General features: G+C 52.9%; 1 protein-coding gene across 1 annotated transcript in view; it reads right to left on the reverse strand.

Annotated features, from left to right (window-relative positions):
• Nucleotides 1-16540, reverse strand: part of LOC142907847 (gametogenetin-binding protein 2-like) — a 17722-nt gene extending 1182 nt beyond the window's left edge. Inside the window, exons 1-4 of the mRNA XM_076057691.1 lie at nt 16214-16540; nt 8347-8427; nt 4710-5002; nt 2859-2957 (exon numbers count right to left, since the gene is read on the reverse strand). Of these exons, the coding sequence (XP_075913806.1) occupies nt 2859-2957; nt 4710-5002; nt 8347-8427; nt 16214-16309 (569 nt within the window). The 5' untranslated portion in view covers nt 16310-16540. The remainder of the gene's footprint in view (nt 1-2858; nt 2958-4709; nt 5003-8346; nt 8428-16213) is intronic.
• Between the last annotated feature and the right edge of the window lie 2362 nt (nt 16541-18902).

The raw sequence follows: 18902 nt of genomic DNA on the forward strand, positions 1-18902 counted from the left end.
ACACAGGGTCTCACACGTACAGCCCAGCTAACCCCTACACACACGCAGGGGGGTTCAATAGAGGAGTACCGTACAACACTACCACACACAGGGTCTCACACGTACAGCCCAGCTAACCCCTACACACACGCAGGGGGGTTCAATAGAGGAGTACCGTACAACACCACCACACACAGGGTCTCACACGTACAGCCCAGCTAACCCCTACACACACAGGGGGGTTCAATAGAGGAGTACCGTACAACACCACCACACACAGGGTCTCACACGTACAGCCCAGCTAACCCCTACACACACAGGGGGGTTCAATAGAGCAGTACAGTACAACACCACCACACACAGGGACGTCAGGGCCCAGACGTACAGCCCAGCTACCCCTACACACAGGGGGGTTCAATAGAGCAGTACAGTACAACACTACCATACACAGGGACGTCAGGACCCAGACGTACAGCCCAGCTAACCCCTACACACGCAGGGGGGTGCAATAGAGGAGTACAGTACAACACTACCACACACAGGGACACGAGGTGCCACACGTACAGCCCAGCTACCCCTACACACACAGGGGGGTTCAATAGAGGAGTACCGTACAACACTACCACACACAGGGTCTCACACGTACAGCCCAGCTAACCCCTACACACGCAGGGGGGTTCAATAGAGCAGTACAGTACAACACCACCACACACAGGGTCTCACACGTACAGCCCAGCTAACCCCTACACACACAGGGGGGTTCAATAGAGCAGTACAGTACAACACCACCACACACAGGGACGTCAGGGCCCAGACGTACAGCCCAGCTACCCCTACACACAGGGGGGTTCAATAGAGCAGTACAGTACAACACTACCATACACAGGGACGTCAGGGCCCAGACGTACAGCCCAGCTAACCCCTACACACGCAGGGGGGTGCAATAGAGGAGTACAGTACAACACTACCACACACAGGGACACGAGGTGCCACACGTACAGCCCAGCTACCCCTACACACACAGGGGGGTTCAATAGAGGAGTACCGTACAACACTACCACACACAGGGTCTCACACGTACAGCCAGCTACCCCTACGCACACAGGGGGGTGCAATAGAGGAGTACAGTACAACACTACCACACACAGGGACACGAGGTGCCACACGTACAGCTCAGCTACCCCTACACACACAGGGGGGTTCAATAGAGGAGTACCGTACAACACTACCACACACAGGGTCTCACACGTACAGCCAGCTACCCCTACACACGCAGGGGGGTTCAATAGAGGAGTACAGTACAACACCACCACACACAGGGTCTCACACGTACAGCCCAGCTAACCCCTACACACGCAGGGGGGTTCAATAGAGGAGTACCATACAACACCACCACACACAGGGTCTCACACGTACAGCCCAGCTACCCCTACACACACACGCAGGGGGGTGCAATAGAGCAGTACAGTACAACACCACCACACACAGGGTCTCACACGTACAGCCAGCTAACCCCTACACACGCAGGGGGGTTCAATAGAGGAGTACCGTACAACACCACCACACACAGGAACGCGAGGTGCCACACGTACAGACAGCTACCCCTACACACACACACAGGGGGGTTCAATAGAGGAGTACCGTACAACACTACCACACGCAGGGTCTCACACGTCCAGCCAGCTACCCCTACACACACACACAGGGGGGTTCAATAGAGGAGTACCGTACAACACCACCACACACAGGGTCTAACACGTACAGCCAAGCTACCCCTACACACACAGGGGGGTTCAATAGAGCAGTACAGTAGTGATGATAGTGGCGATGATAGTGATGATGATGGTGATAATGATGGTGATGATGATGATGGTGGTGATAATGATGATGGTGATAATGATGATGATGGTGATAATCATCATGATGATGTAACGCTACCCCAGTGGCTTGGGTCTGTGTGTGTCCATGCTGTGGAGGTGACATCGCTATCTGGTGATGGTGATGGCGATGATGATGATGGTGATGAAGGCGATGATGGTGATGAAGGCGATGATGATGATGGTGATGATGGTGATGATGATGGTGATGATGTACCCTACCCTAGAGGCTTGGGTCTGTGTGTGTCCATGCTGTGGAGGTGACATCGCAATCTGGTGATGGTGATGGCGATGATGATGATGATGGTGATGAAGGCGATGATGGTGATGAAGGCGATGATGGTGATGATGATGATGGTGATGATGATGATGATGAAGGCGATGATGGTGATGAAGGCGATGATGATGGTGATGAAGGCGATGATGATGATGGTGATGATGATGGTGATGATGGTGATGTACCCTACCCTAGAGGCTTGGGTCTGTGTGTGTCCATGCTGTGGAGGTGACATCTCAATCTGGTGATGGTGATGGGGATGATGATGGTGATAATGATGATGGTGATGATGATGGTGATGATGGTGATGATGATGGTGATGATGATGGTGATGATGGTGATAATGATGATGGTGATAATGATGATAATGATGATGGTGATAATGATGATGGTGATAATGATGATGATGGTGTACCCTACCCTAGAGGCTTGGGTCTGTGTGTGTCCATGCTGTGTAGGTGACATCGCAATCTGGTGATGGTGATGGCGATGATGATGATGGTGATGAAGGCGATGATGGTGATGATGATGATGGTGATGATGGTGATGAAGGCGATGATGGCGATGATGGCGATAGTGATGATGGTGATGATGATGGTGATGAAGGCGATGATGGTGATGATAATGATGGTGATGATGATGGCGATGATGGCGATGATGGTGATGATGGTGATGAAGGCGATGATGGTGATGAAGGCGATGATGATGATGGTGATGTACCCTACCCTAGAGGCTTGGGTCTGTGTGTGTCCATGCTGTGGAGGTGACATCTCCTGTTCTTCTTGCTGTGGGGAATCGCCTCAATTGTCTCCTTCAGACGCAGCCTGCAACCACCAGAGCAGCAGAGCCATCATCATCACCATCATCATCATCACCACCATCATCACCACCATCACCGCCATCACCGTCATCATCACCACCATCACCGCCATCACCACCATCACCGTCATCACCATCATCATCACCACTACAACCATCATCACCATCATCATCACCGTCATCATCACCACCACTACAACCATCATCACCATCATCATCACCATTATCATCACCACCACTACAACCATCATCACCATCATCATCACCATCATCATCATCACCACCATCACCGCCATCACCACCATCACCGTCATCACAACCATCATCACCATCTTCATCACCACCACTACGTGTGTACGGGAGTACGTGTGTACGTGCGTACGTGTTCGTGTGTACGTGTGTGCACGTGTACGTGCGTGTGTGCGCGTGTACGTGCATGTGTGCATGCGTGTACGTGTGCACGTGCGTGTGTGCGTATGTACGTGTGTATATGTGTATGTGTGTGTACATGCGTACATATGTGTATATGTGTGTATACGTGTGTGTACACGTGTGTGTATACGTGTGTTTATACGTGTACATGTGTGTACGTGTGTGTGTACGTGCGTGCGTACGTGCGTGTGTGTGTATGTGTACGTGTGTGCGCGTGCGTGTGCATGCGTGCGTGTGTGTATGTGTGTACGTGCGTGTATACGTGTGTGCGTGTATATGTGTATACGTGTGTGCGTGTGTGCGTGTATATGTGTACGTGCGTGTGTGTGCATGTGTAGGCGTGTGTGTGTACGTGTGCGTGCGTACGTGCGTGCGTACGTACGTGTGTGTGTACGTGTGTGTGTACGTGTGTGTGTACATGTGTGTACACGTGTGTGAACGTGCGTGTGTGTACGTGTGCGTGTGTACGTGCGTGTGTGTGTACGTGTGTGTGTGTACGTGTGTGTACGTGTTTGTGTGTACGTGTGTGTGTACGTGTGTGTGTACGTGCGTGTGTACGTGCGTGGGTACGTACGGGTGTGTGTACGTGTGTGTGTACGTGTGTGTGTACGTGTGCGTGTGTGTACGTGTGTGTACGTGTGTGTGTGTACGTGTATGTACGTGCGTGTGTGTACGTGTGTGCGTGTACGTGTGTGTGTACGTGTGTGCGTGTACGTGTGTGTGTACTTTGTGTGTGTGTACATGTGTGTACGTGCGTGCACGTGTATGTACGTGTGTGTGTGTACGTGCGTGCGTACGTACGTGTGTGTGTACATGTGCGTGTACGTGTGTGTGTACGTGCGTGTACGTGTGTACGTGCGTGTGCGTGTACGTGTGTGTGTACGTGTGTGTGCGTGTACGTGTGTCTGCGTGTACGTGTGTGTGTACGTGCGTGTGTACGTGCGTACGTGCGTGTGTGTGTACGTGTGTGTGTACGTGTGTGTGTGCGTGTATGTACGTGCGTGTGTACGTGCGTGTGTGCGTGCGTGCACGTGTATGTACGTGTGTGTGTGTGTGTACGTGCGTGTGTACGTGTACGTGTGTGTACATGTGTGTACACGTGTGTATGTGTACGTGCGTGTACATGCGTGTACACGTGTGTGTACACGTGTGTGTGTGTACACGTGTGTGTGTACACACACACACACGTGTGTACACGTGTGTGTACATACGTGCGTACGTGTGTGTGTGTACGTGTCTGTGTGTGTGTACACGTGTGTACACGTGTGTATGTGTACGTGCGTGTACATGCGTGTACACGTGTGTACGTGCGTGCACGTGCGTACCCGTGTGTGTAGAAGAGGCAGTAGAGGCGCCGGGGGTCACCCCGGCAGTCTCCCGTCACCGTCAGCTCCCCCGCCGAGCCGACCATCAGAGGCCGCAGCGCCTCGGCCCCCTCCCCCTCGGCCCCCCCCCCCGCCGCCGGGCCCCCCCCCACCGCCGCCAGCTGCAGGAGGAGCCTCTCCACGCTGCCACGGCAGCCAACGCACGGCACGGCCCGGGGCAGCGTGCACAGTGCCTGGCGCGGAGACGCCCAGAGGGCACGGGAGAGCTCCTCGGGGGAGAGAGCGGCGTAGCACTGTGTGGGGGGAGGGGGTAGGGGTGGGGTGGGGAGAGTGGGGGGGGGGAGAGAGTGGGGGGGGGGGAGAGTGGGGGGAGAGTGGGGGGAGTGAGAGTGGGGGGAGTGAGAGTGGGGGGAGTGAGAGAGTGCGGGGAGTGGGAGAGTGTGGGGAGAGTGTGGGGGGAGAGTGTGTGGGGGGGGAGGTGGGTAGGGAGGGGTGGGGAGAGTGTGGGGGGGGGAGAGTGTGGGGGGGGAGTGGGGGGAGAGTGTGGGGGGGGGGAGAGTGTGGAGGGAGAGTGTGGGGGGGGGGGAGTGGGGAGTGTGGGGAGAGTGGGGAGAGAGTGGGGGGAGTGAGAGTGGGGGGAGTGAGAGAGTGCGGGGAGTGGGAGAGTGTGGGGAGAGTGTGGGGAGAGAGTAGGGAGAGAGTGGGGGGGGAGAGTGGGGAGTGAGTGGGGAGAGAGTGGGGAGTAAGTGGGGAGAGAGTGGGGAGAGAGTGGGGGGGGGGGGGAGAGTGGGGAGAGAGTGGGGGGGGAGAGTGGGGAGAGAGTGGGGAGAGAGTGGGGGGAGTGAGAGTGGGGGGAGTGAGAGAGTGCGGGGAGTGGGAGAGTGTGGGGAGAGAGTGGGGGGGGGGGAGAGTGGGGAGAGAGTGGGGGGGGAGAGTGGGGAGAGTGTGGGGAGAGAGTGGGGAGTGTGGGGGGGGGGGAGTGTGGGGAGAGAGTGTGGAGTGAGTGGGGAGAGAGTGGGGAGAGAGTGGGGAGAGAGTGAGTGGGGGGAGAGTGGGGGGGGGTGTGGGGAGTGTGGGGAGAGAGAGAGTGGGGGGAGAGTGGGGGGGGAGAGAGTGGGCAGTGAGTGGGGGGAGAGTGAGTGGGGGGAGAGTGGGGAGTGTGGGGAGAGAGTGAGTGGGGGGAGAGTGAGTGGGGGGAGAGTGGGGGGGGGAGAGAGTGGGCAGTGAGTGGGGGGAGAGTGAGTGGGGGGAGAGTGGGGAGTGTGGGGAGAGTGTGGGGGGGGGAGAGTGTGGGGGAGTGGGGAGAGTGTGGGGGGGGGAGTGTGGGGAGTGTGGGGGGGGGGGGGAGTGTGGGGAGTGTGGGGAGAGAGTGAGTGGGGGGAGTGTGGGGAGAGAGTGAGTGGTAGCGTTAACGATGGGGAGACGGTTGGGGTAGTGATGGTGGTGGTGGTTGTGATGGTAGTGGTGGTGGTGGTTGTAGTGGTGGTGGTTGTGATGGTAGTGGTGGTGGTTGTAGTGGTGGTGGTTGTGATGGTAGTGGTGGTGGTTGTAGTGGTGGTGGTTGTAGTGGTGGTGGTTGTAGTGGTGGTGGTTGTAGTGGTGGTGGTTGTGATGCTGGTGGTAGTGGTGGTGGTAGTGGTGGTGGTAGTGGTGGTGGTTGTGCTGGTGGTGGTTGTGGTGGTGGTTGTAGTGGTGGTTGTGGTGGCAGTTGTGGTGCTGGTTGTGGTGGTGGTTGTAGTGGTGGTGGTTGTGGTGGTGGTTGTGGTTGTGGTGGTGGTTGTGGTGCTGGTTGTAGTGTTGGTTGTGGTGCTGGTGGTTGTAGTGGTGGTTGTAGTGGTGGTGGTTGTAGTGGTGGTGGTTGTAGTGGTGGTGGTGGTTGTGGTGGTGGTTGTAGTGGTGGTGGTTGTAGTGGTGGTGGTTGTAGTGGTGGTGGTTGTAGTGGTGCTGGTTGTAGTGGTGGTGGTGGTGGTTGTAGTGTTGGTTGTGGTGCTGGTGGTTGTAGTGGTGGTTGTAGTGGTGGTGGTTGTAGTGGTGGTGGTTGTAGTGGTGGTGGTGGTTGTGGTGGTGGTTGTAGTGGTGGTGGTTGTAGTGGTGGTGGTTGTAGTGGTGGTGGTTGTAGTGGTGCTGGTTGTAGTGGTGGTGGTGGTGGTTGTAGTGGTGGTTGTAGTGGTGGTGGTGGTTGTAGTGGTGGTGGTGGTTGTAGTGGTGGTGGTTGTAGTGGTGGTGGTTGTAGTAGTGGTGGTTGTAGTGGTTGTGGTTGTAGTGGTGGTGGTTGTAGTGGTTGTGGTGGTGGTTGTAGTGGTGGTGGTTGTAGTGGTGGTTGTAGTGGTGGTGGTTGTAGTGGTGCTGGTTGTAGTGGTGGTGGTTGTAGTGGTTGTGGTGCTGGTTGTAGTGGTGGTGGTTGTAGTAGTGGTGGTTGTAGTAGTTGTGGTTGTAGTGGTGGTGGTTGTAGTGGTTGTGGTGCTGGTTGTAGTGGTGGTGGTTGTGGTGCTGGTTGTAGTGGTGGTGGTTGTAGTGGTGGTGGTGGTTGTAGTGGTGGTGGTGGTTGTAGTGGTGGTGGTTGTAGTGGTGGTGGTTGTAGTAGTTGTGGTTGTAGTGGTGGTGGTTGTAGTGGTTGTGGTGCTGGTTGTAGTGGCGGTGGTTGTAGTGGTGGTTGTAGTGGTGGTGGTTGTGGTGGTGGTTGTAGTGGTGGTTGTAGTGGTGGTGGTTGTAGTGGTGGTTGTAGTGGTGGTGGTTGTAGTAGTGGTGGTTGTAGTAGTTGTGGTTGTAGTGGTGGTGGTTGTAGTGGTTGTGGTGGTGGTTGTGGTGGTTGTAGTGGTTGTGGTGCTGGTTGTAGTGGTTGTAGTGGTGGTGGTTGTGGTGGTGGTTGTAGTAGTTGTAGTGGTGGTGGTTGTAGTGGTGGTGGTTGTAGTGGTTGTGGTGGTGGTTGTAGTGGTGGTTGTAGTGGTGGTGGTTGTAGTGGTGGTGGTGGTTGTAGTGGTGGTGGTTGTAGTAGTGGTGGTTGTAGTGGTTGTGGTGGTGGTTGTGGTGGTTTTAGTGGTTGTGGTGCTGGTTGTAGTGGTGGTGGTTGTAGTGGTGCTGGTTGTAGTGGTGGTGGTTGTAGTGGTGGTGGTTGTGGTGGTGCTGGTTGTCGTGGTGGTGGTTGTAGTGGTGGTGGTTGTAGTGGTGGTGGTGGTGCTGGTTGTGGTGGTGGTGGTGCTGGTTGTGGTGGTGGTGGTTGTGGTGGTGGTGCTGGTTGTAGTGGTTGTGGTGCTGGTTCTAGTGGTGGTGGTTGTAGTGGTGGTGGTTGTGGTGGTTGTGGTTGTAGTGGTGGTGGTTGTAGTGGTGCTGGTTGTAGTGGTGGTGGTTGTGGTGGTGGTTGTAGTGGTGGTGGTTGTAGTGGTGGTGGTTGTAGTGGTTGTGGTGCTGGTTGTAGTGGTGGTGGTTGTAGTAGTTGTGGTTGTAGTGGTGGTGGTTGTAGTGGTTGGGGTGCTGGTTGTAGTGGTGGTGGTTGTAGTGATGGTGGTGGTGTTGGTGTTTGTGGTAGTGATGGTAGTGGTGGTAGTGATAGTAGTGGTGTTGGTGGTTGTGGTTGTTGTAGTGGTGTTGGTGGTGGTGGTTGTGGTGGTGGTGGTTGTGGTGGTTGTGGTTGTATCACCTGTTGGAACTGCTTGAAAAGGGCAGTGTTGACTACACCAGCCTCCAGGTTCAGAATATTGTCCGGGAACTCCATGACCATCTGGAGACACGGTCGAGACACCGGGAGACATGGTGAGACACGGGGCGACACAGAGAGACACGGTCGAGACACCGGGAGACATGGGGGGACACGGGGGGACACGGTGAGACACGGGGAGACATGGTGGAGACACCGGGAGACACGGGGGGACACGGTGAGACACGGGGAGACACGGGGAGACACACACACGGTGAGACACGGGGGGACACGGGGGGACACGGTGAGACACGGGGGGACACGGGGGGACACGGTCGAGACACCGGGAGACATGGTGGAGACACCGGGAGACACAGGGGGACATGGTGAGACACGGTGAGACACGGGGCGACACCGGGAGACACGGTGAGACACGGGGCGACACGGTGGAGACACCGGGAGACAGGGTGAGACACGGGGCGACACAGGGAGACACGGTCGAGACACCGGGAGACATGGTGGAGACACCGGGGGACACGGGGGGACACGGGGGAGACACCGGGAGACATGGTGAGACACGGGGGGACACGGTGGGGACACGGTGGAGACACTGAGGGATACCGAGGGACACAGGGGGACACGGGGAAACAGTGAGACGGTGAGACATGGGGTGAGACACACACACACAGGGTGAGACACACACACGGGGTGAGACACACGTGGGGTGAGACACACGTGGGGTGAGACACACACACACACGTGGGGTGAGACACACACACACACACGTGGGGTGAGACACACACACGTGGGGTGAGACACACACACACACACGTGGGGTGAGACACACAGGATGAGACACACACGTGGGGTGAGACACACGGGGTGAGACACACGGGGTGAGACACACACAGGGTGAGACACACGGGGTGAGACACGGGGTGAGACACACAAGTGGGTGGGGTGAGACACACACACGTGGGGTGAGACACACACGTGGGTGGGGTGAGACACACACACGTGGGGTGAGACACACACGTGGGTGGGGTGAGACACACACACGTGGGGTGAGACACACACGTGGGGTGAGACACACACACACACGTGGGGTGAGACACACACACACACGTGGGGTGAGACACACACACACGTGGGGTGAGACACACACACACGTGGAGTGAGACACACATGTGGGGTGAGACACACACACAGAGAGAGACACACACAGAGAGAGAGACACACACGTGGGGTGAGACACACGCGGGGTTGACTTGCTGTAAGACCACCACAGTAACTACAACCTGAACTGGAACCCAATGAAGGCATTGAACCCTCAAGTCTCAGTCTCCACTCACTTCCCTCAAACACCACCAGAACCACCACAACACAACCACCACAACAACAACACAACCAATACTACCACCACAACACAACCAATACTACCACCACTACTATAACACAACTAATACTACCACCACCACACAACAATCCAACTAATACTACCACAACAACACAACTACTACTACCACCACCACTATAACACAACTAATACTACCACCACTATAACACAACTAATACTACCACCACTATAACACAACTAATACTACCACCACTAAAACAACTAATACTACCACCACCACTATAACACAACTACTTATACCACCACCACCACTATAACACAACTAATACTACCACCACCACTATAACACAACTACTACTACCACCACCACTATAACACAACTACTATTACCACTATAACACAACTACTATTACCACTACCACTATAACACAACTAATACTACCACCACCACAACACAACTAATACTACCACCACTATACCACAACTAATACTACCACCACTATAACATAACTACTACCACCACCACTATAACACAACTACTACTACCACCACCACCACTATAACACAACTAATACTACTACCACCACCACCACCACTAATACACAACTAATACTATCACCACCACTACAAGCACCACTACCTCAATACTAAGACCACCACTACCAACCACCACTATAACAAACACGACATTAACACAACCATAACTATAAAACCAACACCAACGCATTAAACATCACAACGTAGGCCTCAGGCTCCACTGACTTCCTTCCACTACCACACTACAAATACCACCATCACCACCACTACAAATACCACCACTACCACTACTAATACCACCACCACTACTAATACCACCACTACTAATACCACCACTACCACCACTAATACCACCACCACTACTAATACCACCACCACTATTAATACCACCACCACCACTACTAATACCACCACTACCACCACCACTACTAATACCACCACCACCACTACTAATACCACCACTAATACCACCACCACTAGTAATACCACCACCACCACTACTACTAGTACCACCACCACCACTACTCATACCACCACACTACTAATACCACCACTACTAATACCACCACCACCACTACTAATACCACCACCACTACTACTAATACCACCACCACTAATACCACCACCACCACTACTAATACCACCACTACCACTACTAATACCACCACGACCACTACTAATACCACCACCACCACACTACTAATACCACCACCACCACGAAAACCACCACGAATACCACCACACTACTAATACCACCACCACCACCACTACGAATACCACCACCACTACTAATACCACCACTACTACACCACCACCACTACTAATACCACCACCACCGCTACTAATACCACCACCACCACTACTAATACCACCACCACCACTACTAATACCACCACCACTACTAATACCACCAATACCACTACTAATACCACCACCACCACTACTAATACCACCACCACCACTACTAATACCACCACCACTACTAAGACCACCACCACTAATACCACCACTACTACTAATACCACCACCACTACTACTAATACCACCACCACTACTACTAATACCACCAATACCACCACCACTACTAATACCACCATCACCACCACTACTAATACCACCACCACCACTAATACCACCACCACCACTACTAATACCACCACCACTACTAATACCACCACTACTAATACCACCACCACCACTACTAATACCACCACAACTACCACCACTACTAATACCACCACCACTACTAATACCACCACCACCACTACTACTAAGACCACCACCACCACCACTAATACCACCACTACTAATACCACCACTACTAATACTACCACCACCACTACTAATACCACCACTACTAATACCACCACCACCACTACTAATACCACCACCACCACTACTAATACCACCACAACTACCACCACTACTAATACCACCACCACTACTAATACCACCACCACCATCACTACTAATACCACCACCACCACTACTAATACCACCACCACCACTACTAATACCATCACCACTACTACTAATACCACCACCACTACTACTAATACCACCACCACTAATACCACCACCACTACTAATACCACCACCACTACAAATACCACCACCACTACTACAAATACCACCAACACTACACTACCACCACTACAAATACCACCACCACTACACCACCACCACCACCACAACTACCACCACTACTAATACCACCACCACTACTAATACCACCACCACCACTACTAATACCACCACCACTACTAATACCACCACCACTACTACAAATACCACCACCACTACAAATACCACCACCACTACATCACCACCACCGCTACTAATACCACCACCGCTACTAATACCACCACCACCGCTACTAATACCACCACCACTACTAATACCACCACTACTAATACCACCACCACTACACCACCACCACCGCTACTAATACCACCACCACCACTAATACCACCACCACCACTAATACCACCACCACTACTAATACCACCATCAACACCACTACTAATACCACCACCACTACTAATACCACCACCACTACTAATACCACCACCACTACAAATACCACCACCACTACTACAAATACCACCACCACTACAAATACCACCACCACTACTCCACCACCGCTACTAATACCACCACCACTACTAATACCACCACCACCACTACTAATACCACCACCACCACTACTAATACCACCACCACTACTAATACCACCACCACCACTACTAATACCACCACCACCACTACTAATACCACCACCACCACTACTAATACCACCACCACCACTACTAATACCACCACCACTACACCACCACCACTACACCACCACCGCTACTAATACCACCACCACCGCTACTAATACCACCACCACCACCACTATTAATACCACCACCACCACCACTATTAATACCACCACCACCACTACTACTAATACCACCACCACCACTAATACCACCACCACCACTAATACCACCACCACTAATACCACTACCACCACTAATACCACCACCACCACTAATACCACCACCACCACCACTAATACCACCACCACCACCACTAATACCACCACCACCACTAACAATACCACCACCACTAACAATACCACCATCACCACTACTAATACCACCACCACCACTACTAATACCATCCCCACCACTACTAATACCACCACCACCACTACTAATACCACCACCACTACTAATACCACCACCACCACTACTAATACCACCACCACTACTAATACCACAACCACCACCACTACTAATACCACCACCACTACTACTAATACCACCACCACACTACTAATACCACCACCACCACTACTAATACCACCACCACCACTACTACTAATACCACCACCACTAATACTACCACCACCACCACTACTAATACCACCACCACTAATACCACCACTAATACCACCACCACCACTACTAATACCACCACCACTACTAATACCACCACCACCACTACTAATACCACCACCACTACTAATACCACCACAACTACCACCACTACTAATACCACCACCACTACTAATACCACCACTACTAATACTACCATCACTACTAATACCACCACCACCACTACTAATACCATCACCACCACTACAAACACCACCACCACCACTACTAATACCACCACTACTAATACCACCACTACTAATACCACCACTACTAATACCACCACTACTAATACCACCACTACTAATACCACCACCACCACTACTAATACCACCACCACCACTACTAATACCACCACCACCACTACTAATACCACTACCACCACTACTAATACCACCACCACTACTAATACCACCACTACTAATACCACCACTACTAATACCACCACTACTACTAATACCACCACCACCACTACTACTAATACCACCACCACACTACTAATACCACCACCACCACCACTACTAATACCACCACCACTACTAATACCACAACCACCACCACTACTAATACCACCACCACTACTACTAATACCACCACCACCACTACTAATACCACCACCACTAATACTAATACCACCACCACCACCACTAATACTACCACCACCACCACTACTAATACCACCACCACTAATACCACCACTAATACCACCACCACTAATACCACCACAACTACCACCACTACTAATACCACCATCACTACTAATACCACCACCACCACCACTACTAATACCATCACCACCACTACAAATACCACCACCACCACTACTAATACCACCACTACTAATACCACCACTACTAATACCACCACCAGCACCACCACTACTAATACCAGTACCACCACTACTAATACCAGTACCACCACTACTAATACCAGCACCACCACTACTAATACCGCCATCACCACTACTAATACCACCACTACTAATACCACCACCACCACTAATACCACCACCACTACTACTAATACCACCACCACTACTACTAATACCACCACCGCACTACTAATACCACCACCACTAATACCACCACTACTAATACCACCACCACTACTAATACCACCACTACTAATACCACCACCACCACTACTAATACCACCACCACACTACTAATACCACCACCACTACTAATACCACCACCACCACTACGAATACCACCACCACCACTACTAATACCACCACCACTACTACTACTAATACCACCACCACTACTACTAATACCACCACCACACTACTAATACCACCACCACTACTAATACCACCACCACTACTAATACCACCACCACCACTACTAATACCACCAACACCACTACTAATACCACCAACACCACTACTACTAATACCACCAACACCACTACTACTAATACCACCACCACCACTACTACTAATACCACCACTACTAATACCACCACCACCACCACTACTAATACCACCACTACTAATACCACCACTACTAATACCACCACCACTACCAATACCACCACAACTACCACCACTACTAATACCACAACTACCACCACTACTAATACCACCCCCACCACTACTAATACCACCACCACTACTAATACTACCACAACCACTACTAATACCACCACCACTACTACCACCACCACCACTACTACTAATACCACCACCGCTACTAATACCACCACCACCGCTACTAATACCACCACCACTACTAATACCACCACCACCACTACTACTAATACCACCACCACTACTAATACTACCACCACCACTACTAATACCACCACCACTACTAATACCACCACCACTACTAATACCACCACTACTAATACCACCACCACTACTAATACCACCACCACTACTAATACCACCACCACTACTACTAATACCACCACCACTACTAATACCACCACCACCACCACTACTAATACCAACACCACCACTACTAATACCACCACCACTACTAATACCACCTCCACTACTAATACCACCACCACCACTACTAATACCACCTCCACTACTAATACCACCACCACTACTACTAATACCACCACCACTACTAATACTACCACCACCACTACTAATACCACCACCACCACTAATACCACCTCCACTACTAATACCACCACCACCACTACTAATACCAACTCCACTACTAATACCAACTCCACTACTAATACCACCACTACTAATACCACCACCCCCACTACTGATACCACCACCACCACTACTAATACCACCACTACTAATACCACCACCACCACTACTAATACCACCACCACCACTACTAATACCACCACCACTACTAGGATGGTGGTGAGGGTGGTGGTGTGGATGGTGGTGGTGAGGATGGTGGTGGTGAGGATGGTGGTGGTGTGGATGGTGGTGTGGATGGTGGTGTAGATGGTGGTGTGGATGGTGGTGGTGTGGATGGTGGTGGTGTGGATGGTGGTGGTGAGGATGGTGGTGGTGAGGATGGTGGTGGTGAGGACTCAGAGAGTGAGTGGTCTATCTAGAGGGGTATCTGCACACACAGATACTTGCCACCCACACACACGGTGAGGATGATGGTGAGGATGGTGATGATGATGGTGATGATGATGGTGATGATGGTGGTGATGATGACGGTGATGGTGATGATGACGATGATGGTGATGATGATGATGGTGGTGATGATGATGATGGTGGTGATGATGATGGTGATGATGGTGGTGATGATGATGATGTTAGTGATGATGTTGAGGATGATGATGGTGGTGGTGAGGATGATGATGGTGGTGATGGTGGTGATGGCGAGGATGATGGTGGTGATGATGGTGATGATGTTAGTGATGATGTTGAGGATGATGATGGTGAGGATGATGATGGTGGTGATGATGGTGATAATAATGATGGTGATAATAATGATGGTGGTGATGATGGTGATAATGATGATGGTGATAATGATGGTGGTGATGATGATGGTGGTGATGTTGAGGATGATTATGATGGTGAGGATGATGGTGATGATGATGGTGAGGGTTGTCTCACGGTGAGCGAGTCGTCCACGTAGAGGGGGATCTGCATCCTCTTGAGGCGAGGCGACTTCACCTCATCGCCTCTCAGCACGGACACGAGACGCGCCATTGGCGCCTTCCCCCCACACACACAACACTTCTCGAACAACAACAACCACAACAACAACAACCACCACCACCACCTTACTCCTCGTCGCCTCTTTTCCCTCAGAGGAGTGATGGACACAGAGAGAGATACAAAGGCGGACGGGCTAGCGAGCGATTTGTAAACGCAGAAGGCCTGCCACTGTTGCCAACCCCGAGACACTGACGGGGCGAGGGGCGGGGCTATGAGGGGGTGGCGGGGCTATTAGGGAGGGGCGGGGCTATGGGAGGTGGCGGGGAAGGGGCGGGGCTATTTGTGGAAGGGAAGGGGCGGGGCTATTAGGGAGGGGCGGGGCTATGAGAGGTGGCGGCGATGGGGCGGGGGCTATTATGGAGGGGCGGGGGCTATGAGGGGGTGGCGGGGAAGGGGCGGGGCTATCCGGGAGGGGCGAGGCTATGAGAGGTGCGGGAAAGGGGCGGGGCTATTAGGGAGGGGCGGGGCTATGAGGGGGTGGCGGGGGAGGGGCGGGGCTATTAGGGAGGGGCGAGGCTATGAGAGGTGCGGGGAAGGGGCGGGGCTATTAGGGAGGGGCGGGGCTTTGAGGGAGCGGATGCTAAATTTTGATTTAAAGCTTTCGTGACTGCGGTAATTCATATTAAATTTTGATTTAAAGCTTTCGTGACTGCAGTAATTCAAAATTCTTAGTTCTTTCGGTAAAGTCACGTTGAAGGGAAACAATACAATAATAAAATATATATATAAAACAATAAAAAAAATTCTCACGACGTTTCGACCATAACACAAACGGTCGTCATCAGGTGTGTCGGTTCGCATTAATTTATTTATTTTAAAACGGTGTATTTATTTATTTAAAATATATAATGGAGGGGCGGGGCTATGATGGAGGGGCAGGGCTATGAGGGAGGGGCGAGGTTATGATGGAGGGGGCGGGGCTATTAGGGAGGGGGATGGGCGGGCCTATGAGTGAGGGGGAAGGGGCGGGGCTATGAGGGAGTGGGGGCTATGAGGGAGGGGGAAGGGGCGGGGGCAAGGGGGAGTGAGGGGCGGGGCTATGAGGGAGGTGGAGAGGGGTAGGGCCGAGTGGGTGTGGGGGGGGGCACAGAGGTTGAGAGGCGGGGCTATGAGGGAGGGGGGAGGAAGGGAGGGGCCGAGTGAGGGGTTTAGGGACAAAAGGGGCTAGTGGGTGGGGCAAGTGGGTGGGGCACAGGGGTAGTGGGTGGGGCACAGGAAGGTAGTGGGTGGTGCACAGGGGGGTAGTGGGTAGGCACAGGAGGGTAGTGGGTGGGGCTAGTGGGTGGGGCACAGGGGGTAATGGGTGGGGCACAGGGGTTGTGGGTGGGGCACAGGGGGGTAGTGGGTGGGGCTAGTGGGTGGGGCACAGGGGGTAGTGGGTGGGGCTAGTGGGTGGGGCTAGTGGGTGGGGCACAGGGGGTAGTGGGTGGAGCACAGGGGGGTAGTGAGTGGGGCTAGTGGGTAGGGCACAGGGGGGTAGTGGGTGGGGCACAGAGGGGTAGTGGGTGTGGCTAGTGGGTGGGTCACAGGGGGTAGTGGGTGGAGCAAGTGGGTGGGGCACAGGGGGGTAGTGGGTGGGGCTAGTGGGTGAGGGCACAGGGGGGTAGTGGGTGGGGCTAGTGGGTGGGGCACAGGGGGTTAGTGAGTGGGGCTAGTGGGTGGGGGCACAGGGGAGTAGTGGGTGTGGCTAGTGGGTGGGGCACAGGGGGTTAGTGAGTGGGGCTAGTGGGTGGGGGCACAGGGGAGTAGTGGGTGGTGCTAGTGGGTGGGGGCACAGGGGGGTAGTGGGTGGGGCTAGTGGGTGGGGGCACAGGGGAGTAGTGGGTGTGGCTAGTGGGTGGCGGCACAGGGGAGTAGTGGGCGGGGCACAGGGGGTAGTGGGTGTGGCTAGTGGGTGGGTGCACAGGGGGATAGTGGGTGTGGCTAGTGGGTGGGGGCACAGGGGGGTAGTGGGTGTGGCTAGTGGGTGGGGGCACAGGGGGGTAGTGGGTGTAGCTAGTGGGTGGGGGCACAGGGGACTAGTGGGCGTGGTGGTGTCGTATTTTAGGGGCGGGGCAAAATCGTCGTGTGCGGAAGTTGTGATGCGGTCGCGCGCGCCAATCACTTCCGTTGGCAACTGTCACTTCCACCAAATCGCCATCCGCCGAATTTGACCAGAAACTAAATAAAATAGTTCGGAGGGGAACATTGATTATTTTTTTAATGTGTGCGCCGTGGGAATTTTAATCTGTTTGTTGGAAATCACCGTAAAAAAATTGATTTCACCAATTTTTTGATTTCACCAATTTTTTTTAAAAGAAAAATTCTCAACCGGATTATTTTCGCGGGTCCGCGGAGGGATAACAAAAAACTGCGCGTGGCTTGTTAGCCGCGGTGTGCGATTGGTTGAACGCCGCATGACGCGTCCCTCGGGCCTCGGCCAATCGCAAGGCGACTTCTGACGTGGAGTCACGGTTGGAATGTTCCTGAAAATCTTCCGGAAGGCGTCTTCCGAATGCGGAAGATACCATCTTCCGATTCCGGAAGAATTCTTCCGGAAGACGTTTTGTGAATTCGGATTGGATCTTCCGGCAGATGTCTTCTG

The sequence above is a fragment of the Petromyzon marinus genome, chromosome 84 (genome assembly GCF_048934315.1).
Source record: "Petromyzon marinus isolate PM22_M1 ecotype Great Lakes invasive population chromosome 84, UKy_Petmar_22M1.pri1.0, whole genome shotgun sequence".
NCBI classification, from domain to species: Eukaryota; Metazoa; Chordata; class Hyperoartia; order Petromyzontiformes; family Petromyzontidae; genus Petromyzon; species Petromyzon marinus.